The sequence below is a fragment of the Gracilinanus agilis genome, chromosome 1, assembly GCF_016433145.1.
Source record: "Gracilinanus agilis isolate LMUSP501 chromosome 1, AgileGrace, whole genome shotgun sequence".
In the NCBI taxonomy this organism is placed as follows: Eukaryota; Metazoa; Chordata; class Mammalia; order Didelphimorphia; family Didelphidae; genus Gracilinanus; species Gracilinanus agilis.
This window is the reverse complement of record NC_058130.1, coordinates 598,903,802-598,930,771: the sequence shown is the minus strand read 5'-3', so window position 1 is coordinate 598,930,771 and position 26,970 is coordinate 598,903,802. Positions and strand designations below refer to the sequence as shown.

Below are 26,970 nucleotides of genomic sequence, written 5' to 3'. Positions count from 1 at the left end.
ATATATATATATATGGAGAGAGAGAGAGAGAGAGAGAGAGAGAGAGAGAGAGAGAGAGAGTAATGTCTAAAAGAGGTTCTTAACACTTTTATCATTCTTCTGCCACTTTTCCCTATCACTTCAGAAGCAGATGTGGATGAGGGGAGTCAGTGTCACAGAAACCATAACTGCCATTGTGCATTTTTGACTATTTTATGAGCTGACTCAACCAAAAAGTAAATTAATTTAATTCATTGTCTAGAAGTCAACTTTCGGTTAATAAGCTATTCCATGTTCTGGTTTATGGGCAAGCAGGTACTGTCAGTTACCAGGCCTATGTACAGGCTTTTCAATTTGCTAGAGCCTGCTAAAATGTGCTTTATATAATACTCATAGCTAGAGATAATCCAGAGTAACCTTTACATCATGCTGCAGTATTAGAATAGGACTTTGGTGGAGATTCAAAGAGCTTAGAGGGGATAATATAGATTCATAGAATAAATCATTCAGTGTACAAGACTCCAGATCTGAAAAAATGGAAGTTATGATACTGACCCAAGGTGAATTGCAATGAAAGGCAGGTCCCTGTTCAAAGAAAAATGAGTTTTAGCTCCCTCTTTACTTTCCTAGAAGTAATGTGTACCCATGTCCAGGATTCTTCAGTAGGATTTAGGTCACCAGACCACAGGCTCTGTCTCATTTCTCACAGATACATTCAAACAACACATTTACAAGGATAAGCAAATCAATATTACTCAATAAAATTTTATTTATAAATATGGCCTTTTCAAGTCTCCTTAGCTGCTAGTTCCTTCCCTCTGAGATTACCTTTCATTTACACTGTATACATTTTCTATATATGCACTTTTTGGCATGGTATCTCCTCTCAGAAGGTGATCTCCTTAAAAGAAGTAGCCATGTTTTTGCCTTTCTTTTCATCCCTAACACTTAGCACAGAACCTTTCACAAAGTAGATAATTTAATAAAAGCTTGACCATCTGTTAACTCTGTATCCACGAAGATACAAGTAAATGCTTAATTTATTAAGCACTAATATTTATTATTAATAAATATTGAGCCCTTACTAAATGCTTACTACCTGATTAACTGAACGTTTTGTCTGATTCTTTTCTATGGTAGACAGAAGGATTTAGGGCAAAGGTAAGTAAATATTTGGGACCTATTTCTGTCGTGCAGAATTTACTTCAAACTCCCCAAATGAACCATTTTCTCTGCAACTTTTTTATGTTGAGTTTTAAAGTGCCTTATTTGATTGAAAAAGGCTCAAGTTAATGGAAAGGTATTTTTACCTCTTTTGTTCAATCAATCACTTGACATTAATAAGGTTAAACTAATTTTTAACTTTGATAGTGCCCAAAGAAGCTTTAGGCCTAGGAGCTCCCTCATGTTGCAGCCAGAATTTTAAACCAATAAATGAAAAGAGGCTATTTTCCCAAGAAATAACATTGTTTTTAATTGGACCTATGGCCCATTAACAAAGAATGGGTCCTTGCATCTTTCTCTCACCCCAAAAGACCCTCAGGGAGCCCTGACACTCTTTAATGGGAAGGTGTACCCTCTTTCTGACTACCCTTATGGTTCATCTCTTGGGCCTCCTCTGGCAGGCCTCATTGGTAGATATTTTGAAAGAGGAGGTGGACTTAGAGATCTTTACTTGTTCATCATTAATTCATCACAGGGGAAGGGGAACCTTGCCAAATTAGGGAAACAAACACTGGTTCACTCTTACTTTCACATGGATGACAATTCACCAGCTACAGAGAAGTGGCCAACTTGTCCTTCTCTGACAAGTTAAGAAACTGAATGTCAAAAACTTCAGCTCAATTTAGATGTCTTGAGGACTGGATTACTTCATCCTGGTTTCAGGAAAACGAATGATTTTGCAAAGATATAGATCTAATAAATAATACAATTGAATATTAATTATCCTCATTCACAAATGGGTACTCAGTGAGCAAGTTGTAGAGGTCCTTGGATTAGATGAAGTACCTCTCTGGTGAGAAGCTACAGAGAAAAATACATATGTCCTTTGTATATTTGTCGTATAGATAACATGTGTAGGAATGTCTTGACTTGTTCCTTCTTTTGTCAAAAAAATTAGATGTTTTACCTTCACTGTTTAATCTAAGACATCTTCCATTTCCCTTCTCTTACTCCTGTTTCATCTTGATGTTTGGCTTCCCTTGAACTTATGATAGTTGTTATTGATCCTCAGGAATTAAGCCTTACCCTTGTTTTATTTTTCTATCTCTGGTAAGGGAAAAGAACTTGAAATGGGAGTAAGGAATCTAGTCTGGTCAAATTCAATTCAATAAACATTTACTAAGCACCTATATGTGGAAGCTACTGCACTAAGTGTATGTGGGGAAGGGGAGTGTACATTAAATAGTCCCTGCCCTCAAATAGATTACATTTCTCTTTAGGGTATAGGATATATACACAAATCAATAAGTATAAAGTTATTTCTAGAAGAATAGAGTGGAAAATGAAAACAATTGGATGGAATTAGGAAAGGAAACTTTGGAGGAAATTCTACAAGAGATTCTAGAGGGCCCACAAAGAAAGGGAGTACATTCCATATGTGGAAAACAACTTGTGAAAATGCAGAAAAGCATGAGATGGTGATTTTAAGTATATATTTTGCAACTCTCTCTTTACCAAGGTGACTTTATCTCTCTGTTGATGAGCTTAAGATATGTGTTGGATTATAATAGTTGGCTTCCCTGCCCAAATTTGTTTTATGACTGTGGAATAATTAGAAATTCTTTATAAGGTATTAAAGGTGACTTCAGAGTTAGGTATGTTGTAAATATGAACTTTTAAAACATTTCAGACCATACAGGGAAAGGATCTACAAAGATCCAAGTTCTATTGAGCCCAATGTGATGTTTGAACAGAAGTTCTACATTTTGAAAGGAAGTTCTGATTTTTATCTCTTTGTCCTCTGCTGTCAGTTTCCTAAGTGTATATCTATCTATATACATATATACATATATATATATAAAGATGTGTTTGTTTATATATATATATATATGTATAAAGATGTGTTTGTTTATATGTATATACATGAAAAACTCTGTTAGTTAAAGGTCACAGGAACCCCTGTCTAAATAAGCAGTTCTCCTTCAGTCATAAGTCTATTGGAGTAGAGAGTATGGAAGGAATGAAAAGGAAATTTTCTCCCCTGCCTGTTTCCACAAGGATAATGATGTTGACCTTTTCAGAGTGGGAAGGGAAGAATTAGAGGAATTATTTGTAAGCAGCTGAGAAAAGAATGAGATGTTTAGGGTAAAGTGATTTTAAAAAAAAACATTGCTCAGAATTAAGTTTTGTAATAACTATTACCAATAAGCCAAACACCTTTATAAACAAACATCTTTGCCTGCATTTCTGGGAGGAGGGGGATTTTTTTAGAAATAGTACAACTGGTTCAAATAAAATGGAGGATTAAAAGAATCAGATTGTTTTGATTTAAATTGTACAGTTAGCTATTTGTATTGGTTAAATATACAGGGGAAAAGGGTATAGTGTATGCATATAATATGTAGGTGTTCTCTGTATATAGGGAGGACACAATGAGGGAACTTCATAGAGATTTAGAAAATATCTGTTATGAAGTGTCATAAAACATTTAAAGAGACATTGGGATCCCCTTCTCTGAAAATCTAGAAGAAAAAAGTAGTACTTTATTTGAGATTCTTTAAAAACAGCCAGGTTTGAAAGCAATGAGACAGGCTAAATAATCACCTCTCCAAGTTCTTTTGAGGCTAGACATACAAAATAACTGCCAAAGTCTTCCTGTGGCCCCCACCCTCATCATTTTAATTTTAAAAGAATAAATAATAATTTAGTCTTTATTTAAATAATCAATTTTCAGTTAAGGAATTTTGTGACTATTTTATTATATATGTGAAAGAAAAACAGTCTAATATTTAAATGAGATATTGAGCGTGTTAGCTGACGAACTTTCATTAAGCATTTTACTATATGCTATAAACTGCGCTAAGTGCTGTCAAAGAAAGGGAAAAAACACAGTTCCTGGCCTTAAGGAGCATATGTTCTAAAGGGGAAGACAAAATATAAAGAACTAAAAACGTATTAGATTGATGCAGAGTAGGTGGAGGATAATATGAAAAGGAAAGTCATTAGTAGCTCAGAGGATCAGAAAAAGCCTCAGACAGAAGGTGACCTATGTGCTGAATCTTCATGGAAATCAGAGAAACTAAGATAAAGGCAAGGAGAGCTAGAAGGCACAGTGGGTAAGACCTGAGTTCAAATTCAATCTTAGATACTTTCTAGCTGTGTGAACTTGGACAAGTTCCTAAACCCCATTTGCCTCCATTTCCTCATGGAGAAGGAAATGGCAAACCACTCCAGTATCTTTGCCAGAAAACCCCAAATAGGGCTTTGAGTCAGACATGACCGAAATGACTGAACAACAACAAAGATAGAGATGAGGAAACAGAGCCTTCTAGGTAGGAGGAGTGCCTCTACCAGTCAAAAAGTTCAGGTTTGAGAAAAATGGAGGGTCATGTGTAAGAAATAACAGGAAGTACAGTAAGACTAGATCATAGCATGTATGGAAAAAAGTAAGGTGTATGAAAACTAGGGAGGTAGGAAGGGACTAGGTTGGAAAGGAATTTAAATTCTAGACATTTCTGATCCTAAAGGTAATAGGAAACTACTGAAATTTAAACAGTCTGAATTAGGCTTTAGGATGATCATCTGGACAACTGATTGGCTGATGGGTATGAGTTCAGAGAGATGGAGGGAGATCAGTTTGAAAGATATTGTAGTGTTTAGGCAGAAGCTAATAAAAGCCTGAATTAGAGTTATAGCTATAAAATTTATCTGGGAAGAGATGTTTAAAGATTTGAATAACCCAGTTGAAGTGCTTATTGGATCCAGGAGGGGGGAAGGAAAAAAAATGAATCATGTAAACATGGAAAAATATTTTTAAAATAGAAAATTATTTTTTTTAAAAAAAATGTTGTAAAGGTAGAAACAACAAGATTAGAATCTGTAGGGTGAGGGAGAGTAAAAAATTAAGGATAATCCCAAAGTTGCAAGCCTGGATCAGAGGCTTCAAATTCACGAGTGAACCATATTAAAATGTAATCAGGAAGTGTTTAACAAAATAAATATAAATATAATACAATATAGGTAATGTTAATTTTCAGTTTTCAATATTAATATGTGGCCGTTAGGGATCTAGTTCTATTAAGGCTCAATGCTATTGGCCTAGATGGCTGGGGAAATGGTGATACCATACAGAAGTTCAGAAAAGATTAGGGTTGGGGGAAAAGATGAGTTCTGACTTAAGTTTAAATGTTTATGGGACATCCAGTTTGACATCTACTAGAGGCAGTTAAAGAAGTAACTGAAGCTCAAGAGAGAGATGGTCTAGATATATAAATCTGAGAATTGTCTGCATAGAAACAATATTAAACTCACGGGGGCTGATGACCGTAACAGGTTGCACACCACTGAGCAAAAAGATAAGGGGGTAGGACAGTTAAGTGGCACAGTGAATAGAGAGTCAGGTCTGGAGATGGGAGGACCTGGGTTCAAATCTGGATTCAGACACTTCCTAGCTATGTGACTCTGGGCAAGTCACTTAACCCTAAAAGCCTAACCTTTACCATTCTTCTGCCTTGTAACAATACTTAGTATTGATTCTAAGACAAAAAGTAAGAGTTTAAAAAAAAAAAAAGATAAGGGGGCCCAGGTCAGGTCCTATGACAACACCCATGGATAATGGACATGATATCAGTGAATAACCTAGCAAAGGATACTGAGGAATAGTCAGACAGATAGATAAAAGGAGAACTAGTAGAGAGCAGTGTCACAATAACCTAGAACAGAGAAAATATCCAGGAAAAATACATCATCAACAGTGTTGTGTTGCAAAAAAAGTCAAGGAAGATCAGAATTGGAAAGGGCCATTTGATTTGGCATCTAAGAGATTACTATATACTTCAGAAAGGAGTTTTCAGTGTAACAATGAGGTTGGAAACCAGAATACTCAGCGTCTTTTAAACTCAAATTAATTCAAAACTAAGTTTAAACTTTTAAACTAAGAGTAAGAGAAGAGGAAATCTAGTAGATTGTATCTATAAAAGTATATAATTGATAAGAGAAAAGTTGGAACTGGTATCTTCCTCTTTTTCATATTTATGGGACTAGATAAAAGATCTGTGATTCCCACATTGTAGGGAAATCTAGGTGTAAAAATTCCTGCTTATGGATGCAAGTAAAAATGTCTTAGTAATTTAGAACTAAGGAGTTATCTGAATCTCTTGAAGAGGTTGGCTATTTTCACACAGTTAACACTTTGTTCACCATAGACTGCTGTTCTATATTGATTTGTGGATATCCTACCTTTAGTATCGCTAGAACAGGGATATGATATGGTGGGTTCTGACATGTAATTTCAGGTTTATCAAGTGACTTGTAAGGGGTATGTTAAGAATGAATAAATTCTTTAGCTGACAGTGAAATGAGACCTCACCTCAAACCTAAAGATAGGGCACAATCTTATCCTAGGAAAGTTCTCTGTCCAAAATCTCTTGGAAGGCAAGATGAAAATCAGGGGCATATTAAGGAACCTGCTTCTCCTGCATGTCTGCAACATCCAAAGTCTTTTTCTCTTCATTCATCTCTCCTGAAAAGTCTCTGGAACCACTTGTATCTTTCTCCCAAGAAACTCTGCTGCCAACTCCACCCGCTTACACAAGTACTCAAAGCCTGCATTCTCTCCAACAATTAGGAGTCACTTCTGCAAATATAGAAGTATGCAAACCACCCTTAACTTTGTTAGAAGCCAGGTTACATACACCAGTGTTAAAAATTGCCCAGCCTCCTGATTCCAGTTCTCCTTATCCATCTGTTTCCATTCATGTTCTTATATAGGCTTCTTCTTTTTTTTTTTTTTTTTTAAACCTTTACCTTCTATCTTAGAATTAATACTATGTATTGGTTCCAAGGCAGAAAAGTGGTAAGGGCTAGGCAATGACTTGCCCAGCATCACATAGCTAGGAAGTGTCTGAGGCCAGATTTGAATCTAGGACTTCCCTTCTAGGCCTGGCTCTCAATCCATTGAGCCACCCAGCTGCCTCCTCTTATATAGACTTTCAAGAAGCCTTACTCTGACATTTGTTTTTGCTTGGATAAACTTCTCAAACTGAGTGTAAAAACTACTTCAGCCCTTGTTTCTGGTACTGTAGTTTCTTCTCTTCCTAAATGGAATGAATTTTCAAGCACCTGCTTGAGCGCTTTTGCATGCTCAACTTCCTTAACTACTTTTATTTGTCTCTGTCCATCTGGCTATAATTGCTTTGTCCATAGTGCCCCTATGCCCTATTTCTGAACTATCTCTCTCTGTCTCTCTGTCTCTCTCTGTCTCTGTCTCTCTCTTCCTGTCACACTCTATTCCCCTCCCACCTCTCCCTCCTTCTTCCTCTTCCTCTCCCAGTCTGTCTCTCTTTTCTGTCTGTCTCTCTCAACCTTTTGAATCCACAGCTCTCTGTAGCTCCACCTTACAGAGGTTCTGGAGGCTACATGTTTAATAATGTCACTAACAGTAAAATATGACATTTAAACAACTGATTATCATAACTAATGGTATGTTTGCATCTTTAGATAATGAGGATAGATTGGAATCAGCCCTATAATTTCAGGCTAAATATTTTCAATTCTTTCCATGTATCTTGAGGGAACTTGTGATATAAAGGATTATATTCTTTTCCCAGATGGAGGTAGGAGAGCTATCTTACATGTGATAGTCTTAGCTATAATAGCAAGAAATTTCACTTATGTATAGGGGAAGGTTTAGAAACCAAGACAGCAAAGATTATAGAATTAGTTATCAAAGACTTGTAAAATATTAGGGAAGTATTAAGTTTCAGAAAAAAAAATTGATCTAGATCAGGAAAGAAAAGATAACAATTTTTGGCCAAGAAAACAAAACAAATGAATTCTCTTAATAACTATTTCCAAAACTATTCTCAAAATAGAGACAGAAGGCATTCTACCAAAGTCCTTCTAGGAGCCAAATATGGTCCTGATATCCCAACCAAGGAGAGACTAAATAATGAAAAGAACTACAGACCAATTTCATTAATAAATATTTAGATAAAATTTGTAAATAAAGTCCTCGCAAGGAGATTAAAGTAGGATTTCATTTCACAACTTGCAAATTGGCATAGATGAATCAAAACAGGGAACAGTTCATGCTAGTGGAACTGTACATACCAGGATACTCTTCATAGATTTATGAATCAATGTAACCATTCTGGATATCAGTTTGGTACTTTGTAAGAAACATGACAAATGTCCATAACCCACTGCCCCTCCTCCAATCGCACGAGTATGTATATATACACAAGGAAGTCAAAAATAAAGGCAGAGAATTCTGCTACATACCAAAGTTTTCAGAATGGCAGCCCTCTATAGTTGCAAAGAATTGAAAATAAGGCAAGTGATGATCAGTTGGGAAATGGATTTAAAGGTTTTAGTATATAAATGGAATAGTATTGGTACAGTAAGAAATAGTAAATATTACTAATTCAGAGAAATGTGGGATAATTTCTATGAACTAATGGTAGACTCAATGCTATTTTCCTCTCATTCATCATGGTAATGAAAGCACTAGGTCTGAGTATATAGGGAGAATATGTATACAAGAATATATAAGAGAGTTGCAGAGTAAGATGTAGCAGAGGATATTGGTTCTTATCCTGGGTCTGCTACTTACTTTCTACGTGTGTGATTTTGGAAAGGCCACTTGACCTCTTTATTTCCTCTTATATAAACTGAGAGAAGATGGGGTAAATGACTTTCCAATTCTAAGTCCAAATCTAAATACTGTGATCTAATAGCCATAGAAAGAAAGTAGACATTGAATCCAGTCATGATCACACCGAGCATACAATGATATGCCTTTCTGTAGGATTTGTATATCCTTCCATCTTTATGAATAGCTCCCCATGTTATATATTTTTGGCTCCCTGTGGGTACAGCTGCTCTACAATACTCTAAACTGAAGGGTACTTCTAACCCTGCTGTAGAATAGACTGTACATTTTTTACCTCACAGGAAGATGCAGCCATGCAACTGCCTTTGGTATTCTCCTTCTGAATTATAGAAACATCTGAGTTTCTTGAGGCCCCTCAAATTTCAGAGGATTATAGTGCTCACTTGTATAACTTGGCTGTGCCCTCACCCTACTCTTGTTTATAGACCATGTCTTTTTTTTGTTGTTTTTTTTTTTGTTGTTTTTTTTTACACAGAGAGTTCCTATTAAACCTAGTGAGGGCATAAGAGTGTGGCTGTCTAGGGTTCTAACATACCAAGCAGACCTAAGCATGAGATGAAACAAGTGTTCCCCAAACAGCTGGCAGTCTGAGCTTCTGTGGGTGGTTGGCGGAGGTGGGGTGGGGGAGTTCTTCCTATAAAAATTAAAGGTTGGCTTTTTTGTTTTTTCTTTCCCCCTGTCATGGGCTAACTTTTTGCAGCATTTGGCAGGTTAAGCAACGGAGTTCAGGCAACTGCAAACAGATGGGCAACTATTAAAAGATTAGAGGAGCTTTGTCATTCTCCAATGGTCTTCACCTGCCCACAGATACCCATTTCCCTTTCATAAAGTTTACGTAAAGGATTCAATCATGTTCCTTTTTTAAAAATATGTTTTCCAAATGAGACAGAAGCAAAAGCTCTGACGTGTAAAGGGAAAGAATAGATAGAGGAACTTTCTAATTCTGAATGCTCTTGGGGTAAGATTCTAATTTCAGCAATGCAATCCACACTGGCCCATATTTTGAAAGCCTTGCTACCACATTTGCAGAGTAGAGGACTTTTCAAAATAGATAGTGATATCCACACCATTCATATCTGATTACTATCTGGCTCTTGGTTGAGAAGGAACAAAGTTGTATGTGTTTCATATGTATAACTTTTTTTTAAAATGCAGTGATAAATTGTGGCCATAGTAGTTGAAATAAATGAAAATATAAGACCAATGGAATAGAAAGTAGAGAAGAGCACATGTGTGACTTTGTTTCTGGAAGATATAAAACATGTTTTCACATCCTATTATGAAATTTGACTCCATGAAATATATGAAATTTGGACTCCATGAAACAGACTACCTTTCAGAGTAAGTAAGTCTCTGTGCAGCAGCATAGGAATACCTCATTTGATTCAGAATGATGCTTCACACCCATGTTGTCAAACTCAAACAGAAATAGGGGCCCCTAAACCATACATAAGAATCTGTGAAGGCTCGATATTAATGTAGAAAACCACATATTAATATTTTCTATGTCTTATTAAATTTTAATTTATATTGTCAAAAATTCCCAATTGCTTGTGTTTGTTACATTAAAATTCCCATGTATATCTCATCTTCTCTCCCCTTCCTGTACTAGAGAAAGCCTCATTGAACAAAAAAAGATACATATAGGGGGCAGCTAGGTTGCTCAGCTGGTTGAAAGTCAGGTTCAGAGATGGGAAGTCCTGGGTTCAAATATGGTCTCAGTCACTTCCTAGTTGTGTGTCCCTGGGCAAATCACTTAACCCCCATTGCCCAGCCCTTACCATTCTTTTGCCCTGGAGCCAAGGTGTTAAAAAAAAGATTTGTGTAGATATAATGTGTGTACATAGATAAAGCTATCTTGCTATTTCTATTCTATCCATTTCTTTCTCTGGAGGAGGACAGATACCAGTCATCTTCAAACAATATTTCTGTTGCTGTACATATACTGTTTTCTAAGTTCTTGTTTCACTTGTTTTTTTGTTTTGTTTTGTTTTTTAATTAACCTGCTTGTCATGTCTTATGATATAGTAGTATTCCATCACAATCACTTGTTCAGTCATTCCCCAAATGATGGACATCCCCTCAATTTCCATATCTTTGCCACCACAAAAAAAAAATGCTGCTATAAATATTTTAGAACATATAAATCTTTTTTCCTTGATCACCTTAGGAAACAAACCTAATAGTGGTATTGCTGGTTCAAAAGGTATGCATAGGTTTATTACTCTTTGGGCTTAATTCCAGATTGCTTTTCAAAATGGTTGGAATAGTTCACAGTTCTACCAATGATGTATTAGTCTCTCCATTTTTCCTCATCCTCTCCAACATTTGTGATTTTGCCCTTTTATCATTTTAGCCAATCTGATAGGTGTGAGTTGATGTCTCCGAATTATTTTGGTTTGCATTTCTCTAGTCAGTAATGCTCTAGAATGTTTTTTTAATGTTGTTTTATATAGCTTTGATATTTTCATCCAAAAACTGTTCATATCATTGACTATTTATCAGTTGGGGAATGGCTCATATTCTTATAAATATGATAAAGTTTTCTATTTAGTTAGATATGAGACCTCTATTTGAGAAACTGTCTATAAAATTCCCCCACCCCACCCCAGTTTTTGCTTTCTTTCTAATCTTGGCAACATTAGGTTTATATTTCTTAATATGAATGTCCTCCATTGTGTCCCCAATTGCTTTTTAATCTGGTTCTGTTGCAGCACTAAGTAATGTTGTGGGCTATATGTGGCCTGTGGGTAATGTATTTGATAACTTTGCATTATACCACTTATGAAAGGAAGTTTATGTGTTCTTGAAAATAAGAAGCACTCTCACAAACTCCAGGCTTTGGATGATATAGGCTAATTTTGAATGCCTTCTAGGCAGTGACCTTATTCCACTGACCTGTTTGAATCTACTGAAGCTTCCTTATTGAAGTCATTGTTTATTGTTTAATTTGTTTATTGTTAAATTGTTTTAAATGACCAGCATTTAAAGGTCCCTACTTCTTTCCACTCTTTGAATCTTATAGGTATTTAAGATGTTTTTGGATGGGTCCATGGGAATCTAATGCCTACTTTTTTTTTCCTTAAAATTCTTGGTCAGCTTCATACCCAGTTTATCCTTTTTAGGGATATTGGTCACTCTCAAATTCTTCTATCTCATCATGATTAAGAACCAGTTTTTGTTTAAAAACCAACAGCATTGCAAAAAATAAAATGACGCTTGTGGATATTTTAAACCAAAGGATTCATTATTTACTAGATGTTTAAAATAATTGAGCAGAAAGAAGATTTTTTACAATCTAATAATAATTTTTTAAAAATTATCAGTCCTTGGAGACATTTGCTTCTATTTGCATTCTAAATGTTCCACAACTAATGGGTCCTGTAAGTACAATTATTGTATTATCTCCAGTTGCTATTGGCTGCTTGGCTTAATGTAGGTTATTAAACTTGAGGATTACCAGCTGGTTTGGTGTCTCTTGAGGATTTACTCTTAACAATGATTTATTAGAAGCAACATGAATACACTTCATATCATTTAGCAAGACAAAATGTTTGTGACTGATTCTGAGATGGATGTATGACTGTTTTGAAATAAGAGGTGGACACAGATTTTGTTTATTAGACAGTGACCAACTTTCACTGGTCTGCTTTGCCACAGTCTGGTAAAGAACACTGTTTTCTATTACACATAGGATTATGACTGTTAGCTGTGCTGAAAATAATCGTTTGATCTTCTCTAGTTTGGAAGTAATGGTTTAGACAAGATCATTGTGCTTCCCCCCACACACACACAAATTGGTGAAATGTGTTGAATATAGTTATATCTTTCATATGTGATGAGAAGCTACACTTAAAAGAAATGGAAATAATTCCTGTCTTTTTTAACTAAACATTTCCAGGGATAGGAGACATGAAGAGGGACTTCCTCTGTGATTTTTCACTGGTATAGAAAACTCCCAAATGAGGAAACTTCCTCTTAATAGAATTCAGCACCTTCTCTACAACTTTTAATCTTTTGGCTGCCCAGGAAGAGATGTCAAACTAGCAGCCGGCATGCAAAAATTCCCAGGTGCTTCCTAAATCAGATTAAAATGTAATTGAGAATGTTTAATAAAATAAATAAAAATACAATGAAACCCAAATTTGCTAAGTCAATCTGTGACTGGCTGGGATTTACTTCTATTTGAATTTGACACCACTGTCAATGAACTTGCCAAAAGGTGGGACTAAAAATGTTCCAACATAAAGAAACTGAGGTAGGAGATCTTTTAGTACAGGGGTCAGCAACGTATGGCTCTTTCTGCAGGAGCCATAAAGTCAATTTTTTTTCAGGCACTGTTACAGGAGCGCACACTGTGAGCACTGTACAGCTCTCACGAAATTGCATTTTAAAAAATGTGGTGTTTATGGCTCTCACGGCCAAAAAGATTGCCAACCCCTTTATTAGTAGAATAAAAGATGAGGCTGGATCATTTTTTTAAACCCTTACCTTCCATCATACTGTATATTGGTTCCAAGGCAGAAGAGTAATAAGGGTTAGGCAATGGAAGGTTAGGTGACTTTCCCAGGGTCACATAAGTCTGATTTGAACCCAGGACCTCCCATCTGTAGACCTGGCTCTCAATCCACTGAGTCACCTAGCTACCCCTCACATTGTTTTTTAAAAATTCCTTTTCTGACCCTGTGAAGAAAGAAATATAAGCAGTTACTAGATTAGTTAGTATAAATTAAGAAAGAAAACTTGAAGCAAATTTCTGCTTAACAGTCACAAAAAAGTACCAATATACATGATGTAGACAGTGGACTAGGAATTTAAAAACCTAGATCCTCCTGCCAGCTCTGACACTTACTCACTACTTGTGTAGTCTCTGACAAGTATATTAATTTCTCTAGGCATAATTTTCCTCATCTATAAAACAAAGCAATTGGACTAGATCAGTTCCCATTTCCCTCCCAACTTTGAATTTCTATGCTTTTGACATTAATGTAGGAAATAACAACAACAACAAAAATAGTAGTAATAATTACCATTAATGCTTTAAGGTTTTCAAAATGCTTTGTAAAGCAATATGTTTCATCATCATGACAACTATGGAAGATAGAGTTATTATTATCCCCATTTTATAGATGAGGAAAATGAGGCTGATCATCATACCTTTAGTAAATATTTGAATCAAGATGTGAACGTTCGTGTCCCTGAAACAAATTTTAAGTGGTCCACAACTGAGATTCTGAGTGATTGGAATATAGATAAGTTCCTTACTTTTCTTTATTGTGAAGATCTATTTCTAAAACTGTAGAGTTCTATAATTTTAAAACCCCTTTTATGCCTCTCACCTTAGACCTTTCAGACAGCAACATTAATTGTTTGTTCAGCAGCCAACTTGATGCCATTTAGTTCTATAAATAATCCTAAGAAATGCTCGAGGTGTTGGCTGCCACATGATCTAGAAATAAAAATTAGTTTATAATGGAAAATCAGTAAAAACAGGCATTTGGCAAAATGGTGAAGCAATATGAGTCCTTTAGAAAATGGACTAGATAAAACACAATTTCCCAATTCAGACTTTTGTTCTCTAAACTGCACTTTTTCTTGGTATATGAAAATCCCTTTGAAATTATTGCCAAAGTCTTTTGAGTTCAGGTTATTTTCTTTAACATTTATATCCTAAAATTAAGTTCCTATTCCTCACCAAGGTTGATATCACATCCATTTTTGTTAATTTTTTTTTTCAGAATGGCAGAAACACAGGGATTACTGGAAAGACTGGAGAAAGCTGTAATCCGTCTAGAATCTTTGTTCTCAGGGTCAACAGGACCTCATGGGGAATGTGGAGCAGTAAATGGAGTCAATGGAGGTAGGAACAAGAGCTATCATTGAACCTTTATTCTATAATATAAATGGATCTCTTTGCTACCCAATTTGAGAACTGAGCAGTTTGTCCTAGTCTTACAGTTTACTCCTCTTTATTATAAAACAGTTGAACAAAAAATAGGATAGTAATTCCTCCAGCAAAGAAAACAAAAAGATTTGTGAACCACTCAAGTAAATGTCAATATTAAAGTCTATTAAGAGTAGAGTCCACTTTCTAGACTTCACTGAGGTGTTTTTTCTTTTTTATTATGTATATGTTCATTCTGTACTCCATTAAATACAACTTCCAAAAAATTTTTTTAAAAGAAAGAAAAGTTGTCAGAGTGAGAACATAAAGAAAGGTAGTTCTTTACATAAGAAATTTAAAGAAAACAAATCATTAGGCTGCAAGCCTCAAGGAGTTTATGAAGTCCTGGGACAGCTAGATGGCTTGAGGATAGAGGGCTGGGCCTGGAGATGGGAGGTCCTGGATGCAAATCTTCCCTTAAATACTTCTTGGTTGAGTAACCCTAGGCAAGTCACTTAACCCTAACTGCCTAACTCTTACTAGTCTTTTTCTACCTTGGAGCCAATATTTAGTATCAATTCTTAGATGGAAGGTAAGGGTTAAAAAAAAAAAAAAAGAAGAAGTAACTACCTCACGCATACTTCAAAAAAAGCACAGACTTTGTTGCAATTTTTCTTTTTTTCAAAGTCCTTCATATGAGGAATAGGTGAAGCAAAGATAGATTCCTCATTCTTTTTGCATAACCTAGACAAAACTTTAGTTCAACATTACTTCTAATTGATCCTATGAAGTTGTTTTACTCTATAAGCAAATTTGCTTAGGATCTTGGAGAAGGCCCCAAATGTACAAAAATATTTTATCAGCTCCTTTTGTGGTTGGAACCAAATAAGGATACTCATCACCTGAGGAATGGATGAAAAAATTATCATATATGAATGAAGTGAAATACTTTGGGATCATAAGAAATGATAAAAAGGATGGTTTCCAGGAAACATAAGGAAGACTTCTATGAACTGATACGGAATTAAGTGAGCAGAACCCAAATAATTTATACAAAAGCAATCATATTTTTGGGCAACTAGGTGGTACAGTGGATAGAATGCCAAGCCTACATTTAGGAAGGCTCATCTTCCTGACTTCAAATCAAATCTCAGACACTTACTAGTTGTGTGATTCTAGGCAAATCCCTTAATTCCTGTTTGCCTCAATTTCCTCATTTGTACAATGAGCTAGAAAAGAAAATGCAAATCACTTCAGGATTCTTTGCCTTAAAAACCCCAAATGGGGTCACAAAGAAGTGAACATGATTGAAAAATGACTCAAAAATCTTTGTTAAAAGGAACAATTTTGAAACACATAAAAACTCTGATTAACACAATGACCAGTAGGATTCGAGAGGACCAATAACAAACCCTGCTACTTACTTCCTTACATAGAAGTAACAAACTCAGGTTACAGAATGAGACCAATACTTTTTTAGACATGACCAGTGCTAGAATTTACTTTCCTTGACTATGCATATCTGTTTACAAGAGTTGTTTTTTTTTTTTGTTGTTTGTTTTTTTTTTTTTACTGCTTTCAATGGGGGAAAAGGGGAAAGGAAAAGAAAATAGATTTTATTCTTTAAAAACATTAATTTTAAAATATGTGTATATAGTTCTTTTTAAAAGTTATGTCTAGAAAATGTGGTTAAGTATTTTTTAGCTACTCTAGGTCGTTATCAAATTTTTTTGCAGTTTTTCCTTGTCATATTTTAAATTTCTCTCATGTCATACTCACTTGGAATTATGTCAAGCTACTTTGGATTGAGAAAAAGCTTTGAGGGTCAGAAAAAGCTTTCACAGGGCAAGATTTATGTTAGTGCTTCTAGAATTTCAGGCTTACTTAGCCCTGTGCCTTGTATTACATGCCCAGAGACAAAAATTACTGTGTGAGCACAAATGTGCAGGCTTATTTTTTTTTTTTTACTCTGAACAGAATGAAAGTAGAAATGGCTTTGAGGGAATTGAAAGGGAACTTTGTTTAAAGGAAATCTGCCAGGATCCCATAAGCTTTCTCTGCATCAACTGAGACATATCTATGGTTTCATTTTAAGTGGCTTTTTGTTAGTTACACAGTTGATACATGAAATTCATTAATCTGCACTTGTATGAAAATATTTTCATATTGTCTTATACTCAAAATATTTTATTATTCTACTACAGTCTTCAGGTGATCACAAGACATTTCTCCAAAGAAAGCTAACTACAAATGACCAAGAATATGCACACACACACACACACACACACACACAAAAGAAGACTAAAGTCGAAATATAAGATAGTTCTGAAAGGCAGTTGAATAAGATAAAACCTCATTAATTTGGACCATATTTATTCAGATAGTTTTCACTCTCCTAGTTTAATCAAGATTTTAGAGGAGATGTTTAAACTCTGATTACCTAAGAGAACAAACTGTTGCAATCACATGATAAATAATTGATTCACAACTAGGCAATAGCTTGCAAAACTATTTCTTTTACATATTTAGTACCTTGTCCTCCATCTTTCCAACATCTTCTTCAAAGACTTCAATATTCATTTTAATAATTCTTTGGACATCATGACCAAAGAGTTCCTCATCCTTCTCAACCCCAGCAACGTCCTATACTCTATTTCAGCTTAATGCCAACATGATTATACTTTGCATCCCACCACCTCAGAATTGTAACCACTTCCAGCATATAAAAGCTTTAAAGTCTTTTATTTTCCAGTCATAACCTGCTATTCTTCTACTTCTCCCACTTTCTCAGTCACAATTTCTTTACCCTTATTGTGACCTTCAGTATTCTCTTCCATCCTTCCCATCTCTCTCTTCAACCTCTATTTTTATTTGTTCATGTCTCTATCTTTCTCTCTTTGTCTCTATCACTGTCTCGCTCTATATGTCTGTGTGCCTCTCTCTCTCCCTCCCTCTCTCTGAGAGAGAGAGAAAGAGAGAAAGGGATTATGGCTTCATTTGGCTCTATACCAAGCCTTGAACCTATACTTTGTTAGTTAACTGTTAATGTTCTGGAAACTCTTGCTACATTTGGAATTATGCGATAAGGTGACTAAAATATCTATACCTTTTGACCCAAAGATTCCACTAGTAGGCAAATACTAGAGGCAACTGGGTGGTAAGGTAAATAGAGTTCTAGATGTGAAATCATGAAGAGCCGAGTGCATATCCAGCCTCATATATGTACTAGTTGTATAACTCTGAGAAAGCCCCTTAACCTTTGTTTGTTTCTGTATTATGAAGAAAATAAAAGCATCTACCTCCCAGGGTCTTTGTGAGGAACAAATGAAATAATAATTGTAAAGCACTTTACAGGCTTGGTACTAAATAAATATTAGCTAAACACCATCAGTCACTTATAAGAAGAATGACCCATATTCGCCAAGATATTTATAACAAGACTTTTTTTTAGTAGCAAAGAACTGGGAAATACCTAAACAAATTATGGTACATGAACGTAGTAGAATATTATTATTTTGACTAGTAAGCTAAATGTGATGAGTACAGAGAAGCCTGAACAGATTTACATGCGTTGATGTAGAATAAAGTAAGCAGAGCCAGGAATATAATAAATAGAATGATCCACATGATGTAAACAAAAGAACAATCACAATGTAATCAAAAGGGAATGGTACAAAATGTCAAAGAACAAACATGGAGCCAACGAGGAGATAGAAGACACTCCCCCCATGTACAACTCCTTTACACAAGTGAGAGTTCATTGGGTCTGGAACATGCCTTATGTCTTCTAAGCCTTTTTTTGATGTGTTGATCAATTGTTCTGACTTTTTTCTTGTTTTTCTTGTTCTTTAAAAAATATGATTTGTTAATTAGGATGGCTCTCTAGAAGAAAAGGGAAAAAATATTGGTAGAAATTTTGGGGATAACAGAAGATATCAATGGAAAAAAAATTTTAATGTCTTGGTACTACTACCATTCAACATTCCCAACTTGGAAATCCTCATCCCTTAGAAACCTCCCTTCTCCAATTTCTTTGCTTCTTCTCCAGAACTTCTCATAATCCTTATAAAGGTCATGAAATCAAGTTGACTTCTCCCACTAGAGATGTGTAACATTGCCTCTCTGGGTGCTTGATGCTGCTCAGCAATCACAGAAAAATGTGATTTCATATATATGAGACACATCAGTAGTCAACTAGTCCCTAGAAAGAACACTGATACAACTACCTGACAAGTTATCATTCAACTTTTGAGGTCTTTCAATGGGAGAGGGAAGGGGAACATCTGCAAGACTCACTGCCACCTGAGGCATCATATCCCACTTAACTACCATTAATTGTTTAAAAAAAGAGAGATTTCTTTAAATCTAGCTAAATTTGTCTCTTTCCAGTTTCCATCTGTTGATCCTTGTTATGCTTTCTGTTATAAAGTAAAACAGATATAATTACTCTTCCACATGATAGCATGTTAAGTGTTTACTTGAAGACAGCTATCATGCCCCCCAACTCAGAGTCCTCATATAGCATAGACTCAGGCGATCCTTCATCATCCTGCTTGCCTGCCTGTGGTTGCTTTCAAATTCATCAATGTCCTTCCATAAACTGAGGCACCCAGAACTGAGCACAATACTTCAGATATAGTGTAACTACAACAGACTACAGTAAAAGTAGAACTATGACCTGTATTCCAGGAAGTGTTCTCTATCTCTGTCTCTATCTCTGTCTCTCTCTTTCCTCCCCTTTCTCCCTCCCTCCCTCCCTCCCTCCCTCTCTCTCTCTCTCTCTCTCTCTCTCTCTCTCCCCTCTACCCCCCACCTCTTTTTTCATGAACAATTCTACTAGTTTTTATTTGTTTTTGGTTGGTTACATTAAAGTTCCCAGGTGTCTTCCTCCTCCTCTGCCCTCCCTGAACTAAAGAAGAAATCATTTAACCTTGTTTATATATATACATCTATACGCATGTGTGTGTATATATATATATATATATACATATACATATATATTTGTGTGTGTGTATGTATGTATGTATACCTACACTATATCTTTCATGTTTCTATTTATCAGTTCTTTCTTTGGAGGTGGACATTCACAGATTATTCTTCAAGTGTTATACCTCTCTTAATGCAGCTCAAGATTACGTTAGATTGTTTGAACTGCCATATCATATTGCTGACTCATATTTAGCTTATGGTCACCTAAAACCCCTAGATCTTTTTCAGACAAATTGCTACCTAACCATGTCCCCTGTTTCTTGTTCTCATGAAGTTATTTCTTTAAACCAAGTGTAAAACTTTATATTTTTCCTATTAAATTTCACCTTAATAGATTTACCTGAATGTTCTAGCCTATAAAGATATTTTTAGCACCCTGACTTTGCCGTATTGGATTTAAATCATGATTATGTCACTTTTTCTTTGTGTCACTTTGGGCCAGTTACCCTCTCCAGGTCTCAGTTGACTGTCAAATGAAAGAGTGGGATTCTAAGGTCCCTTTCAACCCTAAATCTATGATCCTATTTTCCATCTTTTGTGTCAGGTCTCTCCCCAAGTTTTATATCTTCAGTAAATTTGATAAAAGATTTTATCTATACCTTTACCTAGCCATTGATGTAAATGTTAACCAGCACATGCACAAATCCCCTAGAGACCTCTTTACAAGTTGACAACTCTTTGATTCCAGCTATCTATCCAATTCTGTATAGAGTACAGTTCTACTACTGTATTTTTAATAATCTTTATCTTATTCCCCATTGAAACTACTATATACTTTCTTTTCTCTCACCAACCATACATAATCCATTGCTAGCCTATACTCCCTACTCAAAGCCTTTCCTGAGAGTCTTTTCCCTATTAGCAAAGCCTCTAAGAATCTAATACCACCTCTCAATCACAATGATTCTTCAGAGGAGCAAGTTAGTAGAGAAATAATGTCTACTGCAATTTAAAATATTTTCCTTACTTTCAAAATTCTCCTAATTAATTTTTAATATACACATAATTTAATTATACTGTTTTATAGCTAGAAACAATTTTAATATGGTTATAGTAGTAATTATTTAAGAAGCAAGTTATCATTGGGCCTTCCTTTATATGGGGATCTCCATAAAATTAATGCAACTTCTCCTTCCTAACTCCTACCTTTAAAGCTAATGAGTAGATCTATTGTACCCCAAAAGGCAGTCTTCTCACAAAAGCATCATAGACTTAATCATTGCTAGCTTGATGTCACTTGATGTGGATTTTAGGGGCTGGTGCTAATAGATGGGAGTAGTACATAAGCATACCAAAACTGGAAAGGATTGTAGAGATCTTTTTTTTTTTAATCCTTACCTTCCATCTTAGAATCAATACTGTGTATTGGTTCCGAAGCAGAAGAATGGTAAGGGCTAGGCAATGGGGGTTAAGTGACTTGCCCAGGGTCACACAGCTAGGAAGTATCTGAGGGCAGATTTAAATGTAGGACCTCCCATTTCTAGATGTGGCTCTCAATCCACTGAGCCCCTCAGCTGCTCCTTAAAGGTCATCTCTTTGAGGGATTCTTAACTTTTTTATATGTAATAGCCCTCTTGGGCAACCTGGGGAAGACTTATTAATCTATTCTCAAAACAATATTTTTAATAACTGAAGATATGATTTTTCTCATATAAATTCATTGTGCCCCTGCAACCTATATATGGATCCCTGGGAATGAAGAGGAGCAGGGGACCCCAGGTTAGGAATTCTTGATCTAATTTATTCCTGAACCAGGAAAGTTATATAGACTATACTTATGAAAGTCGCTGTTAGACAATAGAAAGAACCCTGATTTGGGAGTCAGAAAATTTGAGTTCAAGTCCTGGTTTCATTGCTTATTGTCTATATGAATATGAACAAGACACTAAGCCATCTAGAACAAGAATTTTTTTGCTTTTATATGGAAAAGCAGGGCTCCATTTGAAGGTTCTGAGTTAAATAAAAACCAAACAAGTAGGAATCCAGAAAAAGCTATTATTTCCCTCAGAAACAACTAATGTGGACTTAAAGAACTACATTTTTTCTTTAAGGAATAGTGATGTTTAGGGAGGGTGGTAGTTAAATTAGGTTTCTTATTATTATAGACAGAAATCTGGGTTTCAATAGAGACTTACACAGATATATTCCAGATGAAAGAACCCAGAAATCCTTTGCAATAAATGTCTGAAAAAAATCAACCCTTTAAGTCATTTCAGATTCACAATTATCTTCACCCTAAGGATAGAATCATTTCCAGTTCGACCATTATGACATTATATCATACCATATGTTTGCTAGCACATAATCAATTTTCATAAGTATACATACATGCATACTTACACGTGATGCACAAATAACCCAACTCAGTAACCTGTCTGACTGTACTTCTTAAAAATAAGTTGATTCTATGATTGTGTGACCTTTGCTTCACCTAGATGAGTGGCCTAGGAGAAAATTTTTGCAGGGTTTTACTATGGAAGGCAGGTTACAATTGTCAATGAGCAAAATGAAAAGTAGGAAAACAACAATTGGAGTGGGACTCACCTAAGCTGTCCAGCCGATATAGTTTATGTTCTTTGTGTGTGCTCAATAAATACTGAGGGAGTAGATGAATGATTGCATGAACAAGATGAGTTAAGCCCTGTTATCTAAGGAAGAATAGTAGCAGCTGTTTCTCTGAGCTAACCAGGGAGTAATAAAGTGTCCTTCTTTCAAAGGTGTTGCACCCTCGGTGGAAGCCTTTGATAAGTTGATGAATGGCATGGTTGCTGAGTTTCTCAGGAACAGTAAGATCCTTGCTGGGGATGTGGAGGCTCACGTGAGTATTCTTTGTTTTTCTTACTTAACACTGAGTTGAGAATGACTGAGACAGCCATCACTTCTGCTTGATGAGTGGTAAACCTCTCTTAGTATGCTAGGCTTGACTCTAGGAAGTGTAGTCAAGTGGATAAAGCTCTGCAGAGATTCAGAATGAAAAAGACCTGGGTTTGAATCCTCCTGTTACTGCCTGGCTTTGTGATGTTGGATCTCTTAAAACCTCAGTTTTTGGATCTGAAAAACAGGGATGATAATAGTACCAACCCTTAGGGCTGTTATGACAATGAAATAAGAAAAGATATATAAGAAGCTATATAAATATGAGCTAGTAGTAGTAGTAGTTGGAGGAGGAGGATAACAATGTGATATTGGACTGAGCTTTAGCCATGGATTCAGAGCACTCAGATTCACTTCTTGGCTGTGACTATTGCTAGTGTCATGATGATTTCACCTTTTTTGAATCTGTTTCCTTATAAGTAAAATGAAAATATTTTACAGCACTGCCTACCTTGCTTGACTTCTAAACCTGAAAGGACTATATTGTTATTTAGACATCTTGTTTTCTCCTCTGTTCTTGCTACTCTCCTCTTCTCCAGGGAGAATTGCAATAAGCAAATAGCAACTCAAATTGGGCTATTTTCTAGCTTCTATTTCATCAGGCTTCTTAACTTTGTTTCATGAACCCCTTTGGCAGTCTGTATTTGAACTCCTCAGAATCATGTTTTTTAATGCATAAAATAAAATACAGAGGATTACAAAGCAAGTCAATTCTACTGAAATATTATTAAAACATTTTTTCAAAAACATATTCAGACGGCAGCAGGTGGCTCAGTGGATAGAGAGGCAGGCTTAGATAGATGGGAGGTTCCAATCTGGCCTCAGACACTTCCTAGCTGTGTGATCCTGGGGAAATTACTTAACCTCAATTGCCTAACCCTTACCACTCTTCTTCCTTGGAACCAATACACACTATTGATTCCAAGATGGAAGATAAGGATTTTTAAAAAATATTCCTTAGACCAAGAATCTCCAAGCTTAGGATCTCTAGCTTAGCAACTACTCAAATGATTTTGATTCAGTTGCCAGGCTTTTAGTAACTTTAGTATTTACTCTGCCCCTATCAAAGAGGGTCACTGTGTTAATTGTTCTTTGTTGCATATTCCCAGCTTTTATAGATTTTAAATGGTCTACTAGCCAATTGGCATGTGACTGCAATTGCTGCAAATCTGAGCCAGAAAGCAAATGAATAAAGAAATAAATGTGATCAGCAGAGCCTTCATTTTTCATTTGCCTTTGTTTTCACTAGTTAAGGTGTTCATGGCGGATTGTAGTTCAGACATCTGTCTGCCTATAGATTTTCCAGCATCCAGTCAGGCCTGGCACCAACAGTAGTATTAAATGCAAATAGAAACCTGATTCTCAAGTAAAACTTTGGCTCGGAAAGAGTAAATTTAAAACAAAAAACAAGAACACAGCTCACCTATCTTGTATTCTTAGGATATTTTTAATCTCCTTCATTTGTAAATCTAAAGAAGAAATGTACCTAGCTTTACTTAGGGGTACCACAGCAGCTAGAAGATTGGTGAGTGGGAGGGGGGAGGGCAGAGAAGGAAACATATAATCTTTATTTCTCTTCTTCTGTGGGGATAGTGTGGTGTGCCAAACAGGGCTTTGGGCATAGAGGCAGAAAGTCAGGAATCTAGTCCTGATTGTGCTTCTAATGAGCTGTATGGCTTTGGCAAATCATTTATCTTTCCTCATCTGTAATTTTTTTTAAAGGCATGCAGTATTGGGAAAAATGAAGTGATATCTTAAACCCTTTCTGGTGCTCAGTATTAATGCTTCAAGTAGCCATTCTAGCCAATTGTACATGAGCTTCCTGTCTTGAGTGCTTTTAGGTAAAGAATTTGATGTGAGCTAGGCAAGTAGATACACAAATTTAGTACACATATTTGGAAGAATCCTCTCTAGATTTTAAAATGGAGATAGCTTTTTTTATCCACCTCTAATTGTACAGCCTTGATTTGAAGTCAGAGGATGAGTTTGAATTATGGCTCTTGTACTTAACTATTTCTGTGAACCTTGGGTCAGTTACATCACTCTATGGGCCTTGGTTTTCCCATCTGTAAAACAGAGGTTGGACTAGGTGGTTGGCCTCAGAGGTTCCTTCTAACTCTTAAGTTCTTCAATTCTTTCTCTGACTTCCAAGTATAAATCTTTAGGGGGATCTCAGGTTACCTCTATGGCTATAGTATTCTCAATAAATAACTCTCATAGTTCTTTACTCACATTTACAGAGGATGTATTTCTATCTGAGAGATACCAGAATTATCACTGTCCTCATTTTAGTAGTTGAATTTTTAACTGAGAGAGCAATTAGAATAGAGAGAAGCATCAATTTCAGATCCATTATCACTATGAAACTCCAGTAGAAATAAGGCATGCCCATCACTGACATAGCATAGTACAACATGAGTATTACATTTTGCCCATTGATGGTTTTGTGTTAATAAGAGATTCTAATAGCTTTTTAAAAAGACGGTTGTGCTGTTCACTATGTATGGCAGGATTATATCTGATAGAATATCACCAAAAAAAGGGGATGTCAGCATTTAATCGAATTGATCTCAACCTTGCCAAATAAGAAATTCTGAGCAGAGCTTTGAACATGTACTGTCTTAACTCTTGTTGGTATTGTGTTGTTTTTCTTTATTTGTAACTATTTCAAATAATCTTGTATCATTATTTTAATACTAGCATATACATTACACTTCAAAGTTACCCAGTGCTCTAGAATACGTTATATCAGCAATTTCACACCAAAGCTGAAAGAAGCAGATTCTTACCACAAAGGGCTAGGATAAAAATTCTTACTGAAGAATTTTGAGGACCTGTATTATATCTTAGATGGGAAGTATATATGAGATATTTACAGTGAATTCAGTCATACTTTCTTCACTCCAAACATCAGTTAGAATTTCATAATCAGAGGGGCAGCTGGGTAGCTCAGTGGATTGAGAGCCAGGCCTAGAGATGGGAGATCCTAGGTTCAAATCCGTCCTCAGACACTTCCCAGCTGTGTGACCCTGGGCAAGTCACTTGACCCCCATTGCCTACCCTTACCACTCTTCCACCTATGAGTCAATGCACAGAAGTTAAGGGTTTAAAATTAAAAAAAATTCATAATCAGGGCAGTACAATGGATAGAGCACCATACTTGGAATCAGGGGGACTTGGGTTCAAATCTGATCCCATTTGCTTTCTAACTGTGTAACCCTGGACAAGTCACTAAACCGCAATTGCCTAGCCCTAGCCACTCTTCTTAGAATTGATACTAGAAAGAAAAAGTGTTTAAAGAATTACATAATCATCTTTGGATATGATGTTTCAAATAAAGGGATATTTTAAAATATGCCCATGCTTCTATGTGATAGATTTAAAAATAGTTTTAAATTTTCCACTGTTAACTTTTTTTAATGCAAAAACTTCCTCCTCAAGGTTTATGCTGTCAGTCCATAGCAGAAAATCCAGGCTTCCATAGTCCATCTGTGTATTACTAATACACTGAACAAGTAGTTTATTTTTTCTGTGTCTTATAGGCCATGTGTCATGAGCATTAAGCTTGCAGCTGCTGCCTTTCCCATAAGCCAAGGAAGGGGGTTGAACTTTGTTTCAAGAACACACCTGTTGCCTAGAAAGAGCTGACATACCTGATTGAACAGGATGGTAATATGAGAGGCCAGCAGGTTTTTATATTATATTTAAAAAGGGACACAAAGATGCATCGTGTTGAATCCTGTCCCTAACTCTTAAAAGCTGCTTCACGTGGACTACTAAAAAAAAAGGAAGGGAGGGAGGGGGAGTAGTAAGGCCATGATTTAACGTCTGCCGCATTATGTTTGGCCCCTGTTTCGAGCTTAATTTACTGTATGCTCAATTGTCTATTGACAGAGAAGACCACAAAAAAGGGAGAACTAATAACTACAATTAGGAGGCTCTAGTAAACTGAAGAACATAGCAGGTTTAGAAGAGATTAGATCTTGTAAGTTCTACTTGGATGGAACATGAACCAAATGGTGTATATAAATTACTGTTTAACCTGAAAGAAACTCCTCACCATTCAGTCCAAGAAGGATATTAACACTTGTTCTTCACTTAAGTAAAAGGGGAAAAAAGGAAAGAAAAATGCAAAATTTAATAATTGTTCCTTTAGGGTAAAAACAATCCTCAGCATCAAAATAAGGAGTCATTTAAGCTGTCTACATGAGGTCCCAAAAGTGAGAACTCAGCCATTTGATTGTGGTTTTTTTGCAAGTCACCAGTCCATTGGCTTAACATGTGTTTTTCCCTGAAGTGACTTTCTTGCTTTCACTAAACTGACCAATCGTTTTAGTGTCATCTGACACTAACGTGTCAGTTAAGTAGCTAAATGATTATCTATTATAAAAACAACTGGGTAGCCCTC

General features: G+C 35.9%; 1 protein-coding gene across 2 annotated transcripts in view; it reads left to right on the top strand.

Annotated features, from left to right (window-relative positions):
• The window catches only part of CAP2 (cyclase associated actin cytoskeleton regulatory protein 2), a 170,079-nt gene that overhangs the window by 13,129 nt on the left and 129,980 nt on the right, over positions 1–26,970 (top strand). For both annotated transcript variants that reach the window (XM_044667564.1, XM_044667557.1), the window contains exons 2-3: positions 14,554–14,675; positions 22,406–22,506. In XM_044667564.1, coding sequence (XP_044523499.1) covers positions 14,555–14,675; positions 22,406–22,506 — 222 coding nt within the window. In that variant the 5' untranslated portion in view covers position 14,554. The remainder of the gene's footprint in view (positions 1–14,553; positions 14,676–22,405; positions 22,507–26,970) is intronic.